The 19,334-nt window shown below is 34.3% G+C and overlaps 2 protein-coding genes across 7 annotated transcripts in view; one reads left to right on the forward strand and one right to left on the reverse strand.

The window, feature by feature from the left end:
* The window catches only part of LOC117109711 (leucine-rich repeat-containing protein 49-like), a 22,812-nt gene extending 9,440 nt beyond the window's left edge, over window positions 1-13,372 (reverse strand). The window contains exons 1-7 of one of the 6 annotated variants that reach the window (XM_033252100.1): window positions 13,220-13,372; window positions 11,658-11,738; window positions 4,498-4,557; window positions 3,446-3,584; window positions 2,941-3,141; window positions 2,512-2,559; window positions 1,349-1,457 (exon numbers count right to left, since the gene is read on the reverse strand). In XM_033252100.1, coding sequence (XP_033107991.1) covers window positions 1,349-1,457; window positions 2,512-2,559; window positions 2,941-3,141; window positions 3,446-3,584; window positions 4,498-4,557; window positions 11,658-11,738; window positions 13,220-13,273 — 692 coding nt within the window. In that variant the 5' untranslated portion in view covers window positions 13,274-13,372. Of the gene's footprint in view, window positions 1-1,348; window positions 1,458-2,511; window positions 2,560-2,940; window positions 3,142-3,445; window positions 3,585-4,497; window positions 4,558-9,884; window positions 10,142-11,657; window positions 11,739-13,219 lie in introns of those variants that run through there. The other 5 variants (XM_033252124.1, XM_033252114.1, XM_033252108.1 and 2 more) reach the window with 5 other exon arrangements.
* LOC117110964 (galactose-1-phosphate uridylyltransferase-like) lies at window positions 13,359-18,952 on the forward strand. Its single transcript, XM_033253817.1, has 8 exons — window positions 13,359-13,507; window positions 14,468-14,637; window positions 15,404-15,482; window positions 15,634-15,692; window positions 16,127-16,249; window positions 16,518-16,734; window positions 17,786-17,940; window positions 18,134-18,952. Exons 1-8 carry the CDS (start codon window positions 13,483-13,485, stop codon window positions 18,203-18,205), a joined length of 900 nt encoding a protein of 299 aa, XP_033109708.1. The 5' UTR covers window positions 13,359-13,482; the 3' UTR covers window positions 18,206-18,952.
* The last annotated feature ends 382 nt before the right edge of the window (window positions 18,953-19,334 follow it).

The following is a 19,334-nucleotide window of genomic DNA, read 5'->3' on the forward strand; positions in this document are numbered from 1 at the left end:
GATTGAGGATTATAATAAACTAAGTCATTTTAGGGTTAACGAAGGTTAACTATTCAAAAAATCAATCCAAAATCTGAGTATTTTTCAGTTTTACGCTGACTTAGCTTTATAGTCGAGCTAATCAATCTTTTAGACAAAATTATAATGAACACAGAAGTAATTTTAACATAAATATTTTACGGAATCCGTTCCTGAAATATACAAATAATAACATACCAAAAGTTCGAAAAAATCTAATAAGGGGAACACTGTTCATTATAAAGATATTTAATGGGTTAAAATAAAACAATTTATTGCACAACTGCTCTGCCGGAAGCGTATAAATGCATGTCATTGCCAAGTTGTTGCTAACGAAAAAATGTGAATTATAGGGTAATACGCCCGCGCGCGATGCGTTAAAGGCAAATGTTGCCGAGTGATCTCTTTCTCAATAATACTTCCATGGATCAACTAGTATTTATTGTCTTTCCCTCCTAAAGACTTCTATCTGTCGTCTGCTTGCAGACGTTCACAGCTATTACCTCTCCTGGTACTGGTACTGGTATGAGCATTTATATTGGGCCTTTTCCTTGCGGTTAGAAAGCGCATGCCCAATCTCATAGTTCAGGAAAAAACATAAGGCAGCATGTAATACAGCATTAAACAGAAATCACAAGCGCCACAACTGTAATGTCAAAACATTTAACAAAAGCAAAATACAACAAATACAGTTCAACAGACAAAGCAATCAGACAAAAAAAAACAACAATTGGAAGCTCCTCTGTTAAGAGTTGCTTGAATAAAATCATAGTTTTTCTTTTCAGTGGAGTTGATATGTCAATCTCTGCCATCCTCTACCATTTAAAAGAATAGTTGTATATGATAAGTACCGGTGATATGCTGATATATGGTAATGCTGATACCATATCACACCAATATACGGCAAAATAATAATCATTTCATCATATAAAAAGTGACCGTAGCCTTCCTGCAACACTGTCAAAGAATTGCAGGTTTAGAGCCAGGAAACGTACACTCAAAAGATTAAAGCTGCGTTGACATCGGATCTGAAACAAAATTGTTTTTACTCCCTCTTGTTTTTTCTCTCTTCTGTTTTCTGTTAGTTCTTGTCTTTCGTATATATGTTTTTTTAAAAAATAAATGAAATGAAAAGAAATAAATAAATGAAATGAAACACACAGATAGAATTTCTGATCGGTTTGGTAGGACTTCCGATCTAGAAATTTGGATTCGGTGTGAATCTCTAAACTGTGTTGATATGCTTCCATACTCCTTTCCATCAGGACACTTGGATAAAAGAGAGTGGGTACACTACTAAAATCACAGTCTTCCTTAAATAGATAGTTACCTGTCTAAGTTCAATCTGTCAGGGTTGTTGCTCCTTTCTTCAGGTGGCCTAGAGACAATGGCAACACCTGGCAAAGATGGGCTCTCAGAGAATATAACCTTGTCAGCTACTGTGAGATAAAAAATAATACATTGGGAAACATTAGTCAATTTGTTACCTCTTTACGGACAAAAATTTTGCCATAGGCTAGTATCTTGTTATCTACCATTGGAATATCTATATGGATGTGGCTGCATACACATGAAGTGGCTGCACTGGGCATGGAAAGTTAAAGTAATTCAAGTTTAAATAATTCTAATTTTATCAGCTTCAATTTTATACCACCATTTTTTTGTAGCTCAACCAATTTTAAGTAAAAAGAGCCACAAGACTTTCTACACAACAAACAAACTTTGCAAAGGACAGGATAGAATAAAGTCTATTGAATTAATATTGAATATTTTTATATGATTAACACCATAGTGAGTTTACTTGTAGCAATCACTGACTGATGAAGATAATGATGATGAATTAGATAATTCATTCAAATTATTGAGTGGTTAAAACATGATTACAGTTAAACTTGCCACTTTTGCTAAGTCGATTAACTTCTGATTCAATCTTTTTTAACATGCCAAATTGTTGTGTTTTCCATTAAGTCAAATTTTATCTAAGTCTAACAGTTTTTTAATGCCATTTTGGATTCGACTTTTAGGCAAGTTCAACTGTAGTTTCCACTAATGCACACCTACACACATCCAATGAAACAATGTTTCAATGTTGCCTGTCAACAACACAAGCACAAAACATCTGCATGCATTATTGATGAAGACATTAATTTTTGTTAATAATATGACGATCATGTTAAAATGCAGTCAACACGACACAACAATTTAAGGTTACTACACGAGTAATGAGAGGCTATCAGTCATTGCAGGATGGATATCATGTCTTGACTGTATACAATGACATTTGACAATAAAGAACATCTTCTACCTTGCATCTTGTTAAGTAGTAAGAGGATAATACAATAACAGTTACTAAACATATGCTGTTGAGTAGGAAGGGGAAATTACAAAGGCAGTGAAGGCATGTAAAGACTAGAATGGAGGCATTAGTCAAGTGGGTATCAATAGTACAGGTGTTAATGTGTCATCACTGATATGTTATTTTTGCTTGGCTACCTGAGGTCACATGGTTTGCTGGAGGTGGTGGGCTACTGCTTACAGCATCTGTGAATGAATAGGTACATCAGAGTGGAAAAATGAAAGAAAAAAAATTAAAATATATAATATTGTTAAGATCAGTCAGATTGATCGGAAATATAAACATGATTTCAATACAACATACAAAGTCTGTCTGTAGTTGTTTGCTTTGGGGCACTCATTAATATAAATAATAAAATATAGAGATTATATTATTCTAACAGAAACAACAAAATTTATAAAAATAATGAATTTCTAAAAAATATAAAGAATATAATAACATTTAATTAATATAAATATTTAAATGTAAGAAGTATCAAATTTATAGCAATATTAAAATGTAAAAAAATATTAAAATGCATAGAAATATAAAATTTAAAGAAATAATAAAATATAAATAGAACCCACCATGAGTGTTATGGATAGACCTCTGTGTCCTCGAGACTAAGGTAGCACTCTGCACGTGTCTTGTCGGCTGACTGTAAGGGTTCTCATCGTGAGGTAACGAGCCTGAATACGGGTTAGTGAGATCAGTTAGTTGTGTGGCAAATGCTGTTGAAGTATGGTGTACCTGGCGGTTGCGATGTGGACCACGAGGGTTGGCAGCTCCTACACATAATTGAGGTAAAACAAAGATGATGCAAAGCAAATTTTGAAATAATCAGATATAATATAGTACAATGTTTCTATACTTATAATAATTCAGTTATTATATTTTTCTAGAATTGCAGCCACAGGATTTTTGCAAATCAGCAAAAAATAAAAGTTTGGGTTTTTGGGTTTGGGTTTATTGAAGGTTGAAATCAATTTTAATGAGCAATTCAATTTTTTTTTCAATAAATATTTGAAGGTTCTTCTACTGTAGATTAAAGATTCAATAGATAATCATATAAGTCTACTAATGGCTTCTTACCACAATACACTGTTGTTAAATTTCTGTCTGTAAAACCGTCACTATTTCCGTACGGATGACTTTGCCGTCTGAGATGACCTCCAAACTCTGACCCTCGATGGGCATTGTTATAGTCCCTTGCCAATCTGAAGTCTGGATTCTACAGCAGAGGCAAAACAAATAATTATGTAAAGTGTAAGGCTACGTTCAGACTTGGATATAAGCCAGGTTTGAGTTAAGCCCGGCTCAACGTTAAGCCCGCCTTAACTTTGCCGGGCGTTCAGCGGGATTAGCCAGGAGGCGCGAGCATTTGCATAATAATGAACCGTGACCGTTTCAAAACATTGTTCGCAAAACGTATGCTCGCTCACAGCATACATAATTGAATGCAGATTGGTCATAGTCAATGCAAGACCGCCCGCAACAATTAAAGCCCGGCTTAGAAAAGTTAAACACGGTGGCATGCCAGGCCTAGTTACTATAGGAACACAGCCTGGCTTGAGATGAGTTGAGCCAGGTTTATCCACCTAGTCTGAACTAGGCCTAAAAGAATAGAAGCCCGTCCTATGCAAGACTGAAAACACATCAAAACAAAGAGTAAAATTTAGGCTTTAGATTTGTAACCCTGTGGTTTAGGGTGCAGAAATATACTTAATTGCTCTTTAAATGGTTAGGAACACAGTTAGTAGAATTGTGAAGAAATTGCAATCAGCAATTTTGAGAATTAGATGTAAATTGCAAAATGTGATCAACCTCTGCATCAACAGAAGTGGATCAAGTTCACATTCCAAATGGCAACCTGTTCTTTTTACATCCAAAATCTGCCTCTGGTGATTGTATATAACAAGCCTGTCACTTTCAAATAACAAACAATTTTGTATTATGATTTGAAATCAATAACACACTACACAAAAGATTTAAGTATTCTGTGATGGAAAGTGGAAAAAATAAAATTAATAAACAATATTAAGGGTGGATTGTGATCAGTACGTGCTATTGTTAATAAGAGATGTGTGTTAATATCAAATGTAAAAGTCACTGGTTATATAAAAGACAGCTGATATACAACTTACGTTGTGGCAAACATCAAATGGCCGAATATTTGCTCCTATAAAATTAATAGCTGATTTTGTCTGTTGTTGCAGTAAAGAAACAGGTATAAACCAGAATTGCTGTCATTAACTTGTAATCTTTTATAAACTTTACTACTTCAATGAATTAATGTCATACATTAATAACTGACACTCCTTGTCAATATATTTTTATTGGTAATTTGGATTTTCATTTAACATTGTCTTCTACTGTGGTATGTTGAATACATCTTGATATTAAGTTGAGCAATGAATATGACCATAATAGGCCCACAATAGGACCATAATAGGACCACAATTATTTTTTATTATTTACCTAAAATAACAGAAATTGCATGTGATGAAAAAGAAAGTTTTGATAAATAAAAAACATATCAAATTATTTTAGATTGAGATTAAAATATTTCCACATTCTTTTCTATAAAATATCTGAATAGTTGACTGAATGTGGGGGTCTTTTAATCTGACCTGAAAATTGCTATGGTATTGGTTTTCAAGCAATGAATAAGGTAACTTTCAATAGAGCTGCAATAAATATTATAATAGTCTCGTTTATTATAAATGTCCAATTTCATCTGTCAGCCTCAAGAAAAATAGTTTTATCAACTACTGTAGCTAATTATATGAGATGACAATAAATTACGAACAGGAAATCATGGTTAAAGACGCATGATTAAATTAGTAATCACACATTGAGTTTTATAGATGAAGTACAGCATGATTAAAGAAATAACGCTACTTGTCAGGTCTCATTTGAGAAAAAAATTACCTGTGGATTTTTCAATTAATATTATCAAGATTGCTATTTCCCTCGCAAACATTGGTCACTTTCTAATATAGAATATGGCTTGTATTTGCCTACCATCCAAGATCTATTTAATTTCATATTTTTTATTGTCATAATGAGATAATGAGATAGGTGTTCGAAAGTGCATTCATTGATACTTCCGAGGTAACTGTTTTTCGTGTAGTTTAATGAGACAGTATTTTAGGAGTACTGTACCTAATTTGCTAGAGGAATTGGCCCACCACAATAAAATCTCCATTATGCGCTCCAACACACAAGTATATTAAGCCAAAAACCTGATGAAACCCTGTAAACACTCTCTGTCCATATTTTACCTCTAAATTCTTCTTTAATCCAAACCATTAACTCTTTTTGGGAGGGCTAGACTAGGAGTTAACCATGTAAGATCGTGTAAACCTGGTATGGAGGAATGATGATATGAGTCATGAATAAAGATAAAAATGAATGTAAGACCTGTCCTAGAAAGTTCACTAAAAAGTCACTACAGTAAACAACACCACACATTTCCTGACAACCGAATTCCCATCATGTGGATACTTTATTAGTAAATATAATACCTGTACAGTAAGGCAGTATAGGGCATAGACACATGCTCCCGCTGGAAGCCTTTTTTTTTTTTAAATAAGTTAGTACCTGTAATGTAATGTGAACAACCAAGGGTAACTTCAGGCAAAGAAATATCAGTCTATATTATATAAGGCTGGGAGTTTCACTAATATTTGCACACCTAGCCTCAAATAGACAAACTGATTTACTGTATATCTGAAGAATAAAGCCAACAGGGGTTAAACAAACACACAAGCAGTTGATGGAAGAGCACTATGTACGAACCACTTAGCTCTACAGCAAGCAAAACACAAAATGAAAGCGTTGACATGCACTATGTTTGCCAACCACTTACACAATGTTGTCAGACAGAAATTATCTTAAACTGCCAAACACAACTCAGCTGTGTTTAATTTTCTAAATTAAGAGATATTTTATCTATCAATTCAACAGCAATGACCGAGTCAATTTGCATAATATAATCAGCAGCAGAAAGCGTGACTTTTTTAATTACTGCAGATTAAGTTTTTACTGTTTTGTTAACAGATATTTTAGAGGTTACATAAAGAAGCCTTAGCTAATTAGGAATTAAAGAAATTATATTTGAATATTCAGTAGCAGAAAAAACCAGGGGCGGCGCCAGGATTAGCCCGATGGGGGTCGAAAGTAACCAACAGGGGGTGCTGATATCCCCCCCATAGCGCTGCCCACTGTGAACTGCTAATATTGAGGAAAGGGACACCCCTTTAAACTATTTCCATGACCATATATCCTTGATTGGAACTTCATGCAAACAAGGGAAAAAAACATTCTGCAAGTACTGATGTTTAATATGATGTTCAGTTCCCCAGAATGTGTGCAGAACATCATGAATAACTACTATTATTAATTACTATAACTTCAATCCTTTGTATCACTTGACACTGGCCTTGGCCTTACGTTGATTGATAAAGGATCGATTACCAAAACGAAATCAAAGATGCTTTTTTCTATAAAAAAACAAAAAAAACAAAAAAAAACTTGTATAAAAAATGTATTGGTATTAAAAGGAAACTAAATAATTAAATCCTATGACCAAGGATGGTCACTATACATACCGTATAGAGTTGTATACAACAGTAAATACTCTAGGCCTCATGCATAGATAATCATTTTAATTGCAATTTGGATAATATAACAATTCCAGTATTTTGCCTTTACCTCATGGTGAAATTTAAAATAAGAAAATGAATAAAACATGTCATACAGTATTACACTAGCATAATTCCCTTTGATACAGTGACAATCCATAAACACTTTGCAGGAACCAGTGTTTGGTACGTTACTATAGTAACAGTGGTTTTGAATATTAAATTACTACAGAGATCACTGTTATCTTTGTCCTTATTTAATATTTTTGGTTTCTTTACATCAAAAGCCGAAATAAATCAGAAAAAAAAAAGTTTGATGAAAAAAAAAATTGATAAAAAATATTTGAAAATTCATACTCCATTCAGTTTATAATCCCAACTGGGCTTCATCAATAGGCATGTGGATTACAGACTGAATTATATGTGGTCACAGCAAATATTCAAGGTATTTTGTAATTTAAAGAAAAGAAATAAAGTCTGTTACTTAGTCATTCTGTGTATCCAATTTTTATTTTAACACGAAGACACCTGAAATCACCCGTGGGTGTTTTTCATCAAGGCCATACAAAATGATTGAGAACATAATGAACTAAAGAAAACTACAAAAACAAAGCATATGTTATTGGTAAGCTTTCTGCCTCTTATGCTGAAAACCCCAGTTTGAAACACGATTGGAAGTCAACACTTCAATTTGGGTCAGAGCACTCAACTCCTTAAGTAACTCTCACATGGGATTTAGGCGAGTTAACAGACAATGCTTGTACTGTATACATTTATGTTGTTATATGTGGGTTTAGGGCAGAAATGAAAAATTATTACATATAATTATAAAAATTAACTTTAGCTTTAAATATATTTCTAAAAGTACATAATAATAATAATAATAATTTTGAGAATAACTGACTAATATTTTTAATCTATTATCAATGTAGAATTTTACATTTTTTCTGGGATTATTTTTTTTCCTATTTTTGGAATTTGATATAAATAAAAAAATATTTTAAAAAAATAATATTTTGCATTATTCCATTCTCTACCAATAGCTCAGTAGTGGTCTCATTAAACAAAGGATTGTGTTCATATAAACATTGGGCACTAAGGGCTTGGGGTAAATTATTTTTAAGAGAAAATTCTAGCAATGTCACAACTGAAGAATTAGAAGAAAAACACCTATACATAAGCATATACTGTAATTCAAACGCCAATTGTCTTTACATTTTTTCCTATGAAGGGAATCTCTGTAGCCATGGAGATGGTAATGAGGTTTGGATAGATGCATACTTGATTAGCAAAACATGAAAGCATTCTTTACCAAGAATAGAAACACATTAACCTCATGGCAGGACCCCAAGCTATTATGTATCATGACCCAGAAATAATTAAATGGCTGCCTAAACTTAGAAACCAAAATATTTTATCAACTGTAAAGGACATAAATTACTGAACTGCCACATCAATGGACATTTCTGCTACACCCACCATCTAGGATCTCCATTTAAACCAAAATGAGTTATTTTACTATTCTTTTCTTTAAATCAACATCAATAACAGATTACCAATTAAATATATTAATGCACCAATCTCAAAAACAATCAAACACTGTTTTTTAATTAACTTTAAACAACTAATGGACATTTTATAGCTTTCTACAGGAAAAGGCAGAAAAAACAGGTTCATTGGTCATACTGTAGGTTTCAATATCAGGAATTCAAGAACTTGAAGCATTTCATAGAACATATTTGATTTGCTGGTAATCATAGTGGGTTTAGTGTGAAAAAAAACAAAAAAAATAAGAGAGGGTTGTTTTCCTACTAACACCTTTGCAACAAACGTCAGTGTCAGAGCAGGCAGGCAGTGTTTTGAGGGTGTTTTTATGTCTTCAATTCAACAGGTTTCAACAGGTTGTTTAGGTAGGTCAATGTTAAGTAGATATTAATGGACTGTTGGTTCAAGAAATCTTCAAACACAATTACATTTTCTAATCAAGGTCAGAATCAAAGGGGCCTGATTGACCACTAATATGGGACCATGGACCAATGGGACAATCAGTTCCAGCTATTCTATTGATGAACAATGACCAATCAATGGATTATTCTTGTGAAATCAATGGGTAAAGACCTGAACTCAATATTTAACAGGACCTTGCTTAGTTATTAATTAAATTAAAATACTAGACAAAAATATTATGGCATAGATAAAACGTCATTGATATTAAATGTGTTTCTTGTATTCTTCAAAGCAAACTAGCATTGTTTTTATTTGATTAAACAATTAAAAGTATGTTACATTGTCAGATTTTTTTTAAAGAATTTACACAGTGGCAAGTCTAATGAGGCTGTTGCATAGGAATTTTTCCACATTCTTCTTATTATTTCATTTTTATTGTTTATTGTACTGGAATTCTTATGGCATAGGTCATGACCATATGAACTTGGGTTGCCAAGCCAACACCATAACCATAAAGTACATCTCCAAATGTTAAACCACTTTTTTCACCTTTATCGGAGTCTGAGCAAAGTGTAAAGCTGAAAATGTATGCAAGAATTATCAATTAGACACTGATAAGGTTCATCTATTACATTATTATTCAACTCACAATGAGAGTAATTGAATAATTATTCTGTCAACAAAATTTCAGGTGGAATAAATTTAGAAATATTTCAAATAATCTGGATCTCCTGATCGATGTTCAAATAAAACATTTGAATTAAAATTGTTAACATTCAGAAACTATATTAAATTAATACACACAGATTACATAAATATTAATAAAATTTATGGAAAAATAACACTGTCACTAACAACTTAAATAAAATATAACTATCCAATTGTTAATTATATATATAAACTTGCATATGATAACAAACACATTTCAGTATACTTACAGGGGAAATGACAGGCAGGGAAAAGGCCGGTTTCGATGTCATCCTAGGATTCATAATCCATTCATTAATTGTATTAACTGGTCCATGGGAAACCACATTCTGCCAGTTGCCCAACTCTCTCACCATAGTTCCACAATGGGTTGCAACATTACTAATTATTGCACCTTGTCAAAATGTTATATTTTTATCTTATTAATTATGTACGTCTACCCCCTCTGTGTCAACAACAGAGCTGGTACTGGTAAAATTAACTACTGCAGGTAAGTTTTTATTAGGAGATAGACATAACCAAACCAGCCAATAACAGATAGGACTGATCCACTATTTGAGAGGGAGGTAAAAAAATGTCACAACCATGGCAACTATTGAAAATAAAGTGTAGTATTATACTACTGAAGGACAGGCAGTAATGAATTGAAGGTGTAGGCACAGCAAACCTTTGTAAACTTCAACCATGTCCTTGCTTAGACTTGATGATATCAAAAGGATTATTAATATTAGCTGGTCTCACACAAGTTCAATCCTAATTCGCTTCCTCCATATATTGCACTTGAAGGATGACTCCAGCAAGCAACTTGCATTCGCTTTAATTACAATATCATAGTATAGTTTATTTTAAAATGTAAACTAAGGATTTGGGTGACTGCTTTTGTGGCTCTGTATAAATATACAGAGGATCTTTATAACAGAATATGTTGATGTTACACTGGGATTATGGTGGGAATGTTGAGTGATATGTCATACTGTCTAATTGTAAATCATACATCCATGCTAATAAACCATGACTAGCAAAACTGATTTAGCATACCGTAAATGCACAAATAAGCGCCGCTCTCGAATAAGCACCACACCAAACCTAATTTTTTTAGCTAAGGACCGCTATAAAATAAGCTCTGCGGCCAGGGGGGTGGGGGGACGAAGGGATGGGCGAGGATGGGGGATGGGTTGGGATGTCAGATTTCCCCGACGAAAGCAAAGTGGGCGTGGTCGAGCTTCGATTAAAAGGTTTTGAAAGTGGTCCTGGGGGTGAAACCCTCGAAAATTTTGACAATTTAGGGCTTTCAAAGGCTTATTTAATCAATTTTAGAGTCTACTAATATGTAGAAAACATAATTTTTTTTTTCTCCCCGACGAATTGTGCTCTCCCCGACGGGGGCTCCGGCCCTTCCGGCCCCCCCTTGCTGGTGCCACCCCTGTCCGCGGCGCTTAATTGATAGCCCTGTGTGTAATGAAACACTATGAGAAACAGGGTTTTAAATACAATTAAGATTAACACAATGATGACACAAGCACTTCTTTATAAACGTTTATTTACAATGACATCGGACCTATGAACACATGACATAGGTAACACGGGAACAGGCATGGAAAGCCTGTTTTCCAATACTTCACCAATACATTTTTATAAGCGCCGCTCTCAAATAAGAGCGTCACTCTGAAGCCTCAAAAATGTTTATAAGCACTGAGGTACTTATTCATGCATTTACGGTAGTTGATAGTGTTATAACATATAAATGAGCAATAAACACAATGGTTATAATGGACAGAAAGCACTTGATTTAATAGCTATGTCATTGTAACTGTCAGGTAGTGGAGAACTGGAAAGAGAGAAATCAGCAGGTATTTACACACAATCATCCTTTATAAATAAATTGTAATCAATTCAAGAATTACCAATGTGATTCTTATATAATAAACGTCATATCCCTAAACAATGATAACAATAAAAGATAAACAAAATCAAATAAAGTAACTGAAAATAATTGATCTAACCTGTCTGTTGGTAAAGTTTGGTTTTTGATTGATTGATGAGGCAGTTGCTTGTAAACTAAATTGAACACCAAATGGTGAGTCCTATCAAATGAAAAGCAGAAGAAATCAAATCAAATCAATACTGACAAAAAAGAAAAAAAAGTAAATATGGTTCAACAACCAACAAAAGTCTAAAAATGTAAATCACATTAACAATAATAAATAAAAAAATTAACTATTTAATTCAATATTTACAACTGGGACACACACAGTTATTACACCTGCCAACTTTACTGTCGTCTAATGCGTGAGACAAAAAAAAAAATTAAATTTGTATATAGCGCCTTCTATGTAAAAATCCTGAAATAGAGCACCCTCTATGTTTTTTTTTTCATCGATTGGTAAAGCTTCGTTAAAATAAATTTATATGGCCTGTATTCACATGATGCGTTCACTTCATTTTTATGAATTTTAGGGTATAATCGGCCTATACATTTTATCTTTTATAACATTATTATGATGCATGATATGATAATAAAATGTAGGCATGAGACGTAAAAAGTGGATGCTCTTTAGTTACGACACACTTACTAATGCAAGTAGAATATGCATATGTGTACATAATGTGCAAAAAAAAGAATACTTTTTGTAAATAATAAGTGAAAGAGCATAAACTAAATTTTGTGTTCCTAACTCTCTTTTTAGGCTAGGATCACTTAAAAATATTTGAATTTACAATCCGTAAACATTATTTTGAACACAGCAATGCAAAGGTTATTCTAGAGCCCAAAGCCATACTCTGAAGTTTTTTTAATTGTGCGGAGGATACCTAAAAAAAAATCGGCCCAAATATGTGCGGCAAATCGCTAGGAAAATAGTTGCGCGGAATTGTAATTGCGGCATAATATTGCAATATTATATTAAGATTTGTTCGAAGCCTAACTTAATACGCAGACGGATTTCTAGGCCAAATTTTTGCGCAGAGGTTATATATTCCCTGTGCAGTACTTACTATACAATCTAGCCCCAATGTGCCTGAATCTGAAAGTTTAAATTAGTAAGTATTTGGATACTGCCTTACTGCATAATTCCTCATTCCATGAGAAATTTATAAATTTCTACGTAAGGTATAAATAAGGAAAAAATGAATGAATATATTGATAATGTGGTATTTAATATTTATATGAAAATGAATTCAGGCCTAGGCCTAGTAGTAGTAGTAGTAGTGTGTAGGCCTAGTCTTATTTATGTCACGATGAATCGATTCTTCTTGAATAATCTTTAAAAATAAAATTAAAAAACAGCATTTTTTTTGTAAAAAAAATTATTTATTTCATGATCAACAAGTAGGCTAGCCTAGACCTAATATAGAAGAGGTTAGGCCTAATATGCCTACACCGGGCTAGGCCTAGAGCTTGCTAGCCTAACCTAGCCTAGCCTCCTCTTCCTAGGCCTCTAGCCTAGCAAGGACCCTACCTAGGCCTACCCTACCCTAGCCTAGTTTGTTGGGTAGGTAGGCCTAGCCCTACTTTGGGCTAAGCCTAGTCTCATACAATAATAAAACTAAATATGAATTCGTATACCTCCTTTGTATTTGAGATTGACGCTTTAACTTTTGCACGACTGTACGGATTCATAATTCATAATTTTATTACACATCAAAAACACAGAAATCAACTTCTTCCGCACTTGTGTACAGCGCCATGTTTGAAACCTGTAGCAACATCAATACAACGTAGAGGGGGTGGATGCTTTGATCATGTGTTTTCGTGAATGTCAACAAACAACACAGGTGAATATTGACCCTTAGTAAACCGATATCGTTCAACGGCTACCAAACTAAATAATGTCTTCAGACTTCAATCCCAAAGGTTTGCAACTATAGTTTTTTTCATTGATCAACGTGGCCGTGGAGCCTAGCTAAAACAGAGGACCTCCTTACCTATCCAAACTAGTCTAGTCCTAGGGAGTTGCCTATGACTCATTATGACGTGGACTGGTGTCAATGGACCGACCATGTCTTCATACTTAATTTTGTGGCCCACTGCTAGCACTACTCAGAGAGCGTACAGTAGATCTATTGATATTAGCGGGGTTGGCACCAGGATTTGCCCGACAAGGGTCCAAGGTTCCCTACGATAAAAAGTGGTCGTGGTCGGGCGTCTCTCAAAGTCTTTGTAAAGTGGTCAGGGGGAAAGCCCCCCCCCCAAAAAAATATGACAATTTAGTGGTTTCAAAGGCTTATTTATCGATTTTAGAGTTTATTAATATGTAGAAAATACATACATTTTTTTTTTCTCCCTGTCGAATTGTGGTTTTCTCCCCGACGAAGGAGGGGAAGCGGCAGGCCTCCCCGACTTAGCCCTTACATAGCAACTGTTAATTAGTATAATGTAGTATAACATTTGCATAAAACTTGCAGACAGTAATTGTTTTTCAGGCACCAGGGGGTTCAGTGCATTGCTTTGTAAAGACAATCTCATTATTTTCCTGACATCAAAATTGTTCCAAAATTATACACTCATTTTTGTAACCAAATATAGAATGTGTATAGAAATAAATAAAGATTTGTTAAATTCTTGGCTCATTGAAATTAATGGAGTCATGCTTTTTTCGATTCCTCCGGCATCACATGGTTCTCGATATTGGCTGGAGATTGTATTGTATTTTTAGCAGATTATATTTCACTATCAATGAAATGTAAGGTGCAGTCAGCCACAATGGACTATCTTGGATTTTATTGTTAAAGAACATTTATACTGAACTGTCAAATGTATGTGTCCTGTCTAAGATTTATTTAAAGGATGTTTTGCTAATGTTATATTTTTCAGATCACCAACATATACGTTTCAATCCCCTCAAAGGGGAATGGGTTCTAGTCTCTGCACATCGTATGAAACGACCCTGGACAGGTCAAGTAGAAAAACCATCCGAGGAAGATATTCCAAGACATAATCCTAAAAATCCACTGTGTCCTGGTGCCACAAGAGCCAATGGAAAGGTATAAAAAAAACTAAATAATTGGTATCTGTAACGTCTATAAATATGTTATATCTGTGAATACTGTACAACAGTTAATATATCAACATTTAAAATCCAAGAATTTCTTTCTGGACACGGGCATTCAACTTTATATTGGAGACTAGTGTTTTGACCTAGATGCACACATAAAAAAAAGTTCTAACTAGTTATGCACATCTCCAGTATTGTTTAGTTTTTACTTTATCGTTAAAAGAAAGAGAGAAAAAATGTCTCCCAGTAATGGTTCTTTGGCAATCTGCCATCTTCTTGTAGCCTGGTATAGATTGCCAAGAAAATGTTACAAGTATACATTTTTCCATTTCATGGTTCTACCAAAGAGTGTAGAATTGCAAGTGGTCTCACTGGCCTGATTTGGTATGCACGCAATAGAACATTAAAAAAATACTGCCACAAGATAGGGGGCGGCCTATTAGGGGTGCCCTATTAGAATATGAACATTCAAACTGATGCGAATAGAGTTTTGCTCAAACCTTGTCTTTTAAGGACATGCCCCTTCATGGCAGTACTTTTTGATATAGGATTACGTTCCAACAAAACCATGAGAATCGGACCTCTCGGAGTTTTATAATATTTGGTTTAACTTAAAAGTAAAACTTGAACAATGAAATTATTTTTCAAATCTAGATGAATTTCTTCAACATCACATGTATGATAATTCAAATACAACTTAATTTATTCTAACAATTGATTATATTAATGATGGTATTGTAACAATCTTTCCACAGGTAAACCCAAATTACACAAGTACATTTGTTTTTGAGAATGACTTCCCAGCATTACTTAATGAGGGCACAGTTGATCCAGGTAAATAAATGTTATTAATAGATAAACAGGAGCATGAGTGAAGTATGGGCATTGTCATCATAACATTGGGTTTTTTTTTGTATATAATAATGTTTGTATAAGTATATGAATGAATATGTAATTATAAATTGACATTACACTTGAAATTTAGCACAGGCATCAGTGCTATTATACACCACCAAGAACCACTTGGAACCATCCAGGACCTCTGTGACAAAAATTAAATTATTGTACCTTTCTGTTTCATAACATCTTGTGATCAATGACAAGAACTGCTTCCATTACTTTTATTGTAATTTTGATATAAGTTTTAGAAAATTTACTTGCAGCATAGCACTTATTTACTTATACGATACGCATTTAAATTAAATAGACACCAAAACAAAGGGATAAAATTTAAGCAAATCATTTATTAAAAATAATAATAATAATAGTGTAGTTTTATATAGCGCACAAATCCATCTAATGTAAGATGCTCAAGGCGCTTGAAATGTGGACTAGGAACTCGATCAATGACTTTCTTCGCCCCTAAGGGTCCCTTCGTGTCTGTGCTACCCGGTAACACGGTACCAGTAACTCTCGTCGTCCACCATGTGGTGGACATCAGTAATCATTTTATTTCATTATATCATTTGTTTCTCAAGGTTTGGGCAAGCAACTTCATGCCAAATGAACCAAGAGTTAAAGACAAACATCAACGGGATTACTACATCAAAGAGAAAGTACCAATGCTGATGGAGTATCTGAAGGTAGAACTTGAAAAGAAAGTATGTTATTGAATTAATTGTCTTCCCAATCTATTTGATATACCAACATCTGCCAACCTGAACTACCCCCTCTATAGTTATAATGTGCCTTTTAAAACTAATTACAGTACTAAACAAATTTTATTCTGAGGTGCTGGATTCATCGGCAATCACATAAAATGTCAGGGTTTTTACATTTTCAAGGCTAGACGAATTAATGTAGGCCCTTGTTTAAATGCCCTCTATTGTCATTCAGGAAAAAGAACCATAACTTTTTTTCTTCTTATAGGAAAGAATAGTAGTGGAAAATGATATGTGGGTTGCTGTTGTACCATGGTGGGCTGTCTGGCCTTATGAGACCATGCTGTTGCCCAAGAGACATGTTTTACGGTTTCCTGATCTGATCGAAGAGGAACGCAAAGCCTTGGCCGACATTATGAAGCAACTACTGACAAAATACGATAACTTATTTGAGACGTCATTTCCATATTCCATGGGCTGGCATGGTAAGAAAACTATGCTAATCTCGAGAAAGGAATAACAATGTGTAAACTGATAATAGATCAGTAAAGTTGAGGTTGCTAGTGTGGTGTGGTGATAGCTGGGAAGCGGTTTGGTGCAGTGTGAACGGTTTGGTTTCCCAACCCTGGAGGTCAGGGTTTCAATCCCTCGCTGTGCATTTCGCTTGTGTCCTTGAGCAAGGTACTTCATCTGCATTGATTCTCTCCACTCAGGAGTATAAATGGGTACCTGGTGGGGTTGCCTGCTCCTGCACCGATTACCAGCAGCAAAACTTAAAGCATATGGACCCAATGATCAGGGGGAAAAAAGTGTGCTTTATAAACTCAAGGAATTGGCGCTTTATAAATGCCTATACCAATACCTGTACCAGTGTAGCCATGGAGAGTATAACCCTGTTTGATTACCTAATTTAAGCCACTTTATATGTATTAGATAATTAATATATGCTGAGTTTTCATGTTTTTGTTAAGTTTTGAATTGAAAATAATTTGGTTTTTATACACAGTGGAAAAAATTATTAAAAATGGATTATTGTGGTGGTTGAAAGTGAAAAGGCCGAGCAGTTGAGGCAGGGATATGCCGTAAATACAGACAGAATATCAACGTCGGCTCAAACGGCACGCTCATCTATTATTATAGTTCTGGATGTGGAGCAAGTCTTCTCGTATATAAACCTATAGGCCCAGTGTACACAATTGGTTCATGTGCACTTTAAAGAACCCATTACATCTTGCGAGACGAGTAGGAGGTTACCCCAGTATAGTGTTCCATCTCACAGCCCCTGTCATTGTGGACCAGACGGCACACACTTTTGGCCTGTGCATGATGACACAACGGGACCCTTTGGGGAGAAGTAAATTGTAAGAATGAGTATTCCACATCCGTCTCAGGTTGAAACCTTTAAATGTGAAGTTAATTTTGGCCCTCAATCTGGAAGAAGAGAAGAAGGCATTCAGCTGTAAGGACTGCTTGGTGGTAATTGCTGGGTAACAAAGTGGTGTCCTTTGTCTAAAATTTAATGCATACATTTTCTAGGTGCTCCTACAGGGGACAGTTTCAATGAAGACAACAGCCATTGGCAGTTGCATGCTCTGTACTTCCCACCTCTGTTAAGGTCAGCAACAGTTAAGAAGTTCATGGTTGGGTATGAGATGCTAGCTCAGCCTCAGCGAGATCTCACAGCAGAGCAGGTGAGAAACTGGTAGAAAACTTAAGTTTTTTACATTAGTCGAAAGGTATCCACTTACAAGGGCAGAAACTTTTACAAATTTCATAAGCTTCTAGCATTGTCTCATTAATACTGACATGGTTGTAGGATAAATACCTACATCATATCCCGTTGGTTTTTGTTGTTTACGTTTTTTACTCTTGTTTCTTTTATAGGCTGCTGAGAAGCTTCGTAACCTACCAGATGTTCACTACAAGGTTCAAAGTTCACAAGCAAATAGCTCATGAATTTTAGAGTCAGTATAAGGGTATATATGGCACTTGTTATGGGTCTATCATTCATAAGAATAATTACAGAAAACACAGAATACCATAAATATTCTAATAAGCACAGCAACACTTCGAGTGTAGCGCTTGAGAACAGTGCTTGCTACAAATTATTGCAGTGCTAAAATGTATTTTACGTAGGTTTACCTGACTTGTTGGTTAAATAATCCTTGAGAAAATTGTAATTTAAAAGTATCCGTATGATAGAGAACAATAAATCATTTTAAGTATGTACACTTGATTATGTTCCCTGACGTTTATTCAAAGTAGAATATATCTGATAAACGCTAAGGCGCTTATTTTAGTGTGCCACTTTAGGGAAAAAAGATCATGTCCGGTGTGGCATTTATTCGAGAGCAGTGCTTATTCGAAGGCAGTACTTATTTGAACATTTATTGTAATTTCACTATGGTAATAAAGTCACAATGTTCAAAGTGCTAATTCCCTGTTGCTCTCAGGACGAGACTCTTTTAATTCCTTGTTTCGCGAAACTTATTTTTTAAAGATCGTCAGAGGATGTTTTATTTCTGTTTAGTATAAATGTTGGCCCCATTTTTATCTCGCCTTCTTTCTTTCCCAATTTTGGTGTAATTTAAATGTAAATGAATTTTGTGCAAAGCTTGGATGATTTTTTTTCCTTGAATTTGCATATTCGATAATAATAATAATAATAATAATAATAATAATAATAATAATACAATAATAATAATACAGCAATAATAATAATACAGTAATAATAATGATACGATTAATAATTTTAAAAAATAATTTATTTTATTACATATATGTTTTTTTTAATCTTGTGTGAATGTAAACAGTGTAGTAATGGGATGGTTAAATGCTTTAAATTTATATAATTAGTAAGTTTCAAGGCAGCGACGGGCATAATAAAAATAAAGAGAGAAACTTGTATTGTTTTTCTGAAATTTCTATTTTTTCATGGCAGGTGCACAAATTGGCCAAAAATAAAATTTTATTTTTATTTGAAATCATCATCATTGGCAACCAGTAGATTCGCTAATCAAGGTATAAAAAAAGTCTTGCCTAGCGTCACAATCAGAAGCGTTTGTATTATGGGCATCACAGGCTA

The sequence above is a fragment of the Anneissia japonica genome, unplaced genomic scaffold (assembly GCF_011630105.1).
Source record: "Anneissia japonica isolate Jap-2015-1 unplaced genomic scaffold, ASM1163010v1 scaffold1511_len2985839_cov193, whole genome shotgun sequence".
In the NCBI taxonomy this organism is placed as follows: domain Eukaryota; kingdom Metazoa; phylum Echinodermata; class Crinoidea; order Comatulida; family Comatulidae; genus Anneissia; species Anneissia japonica.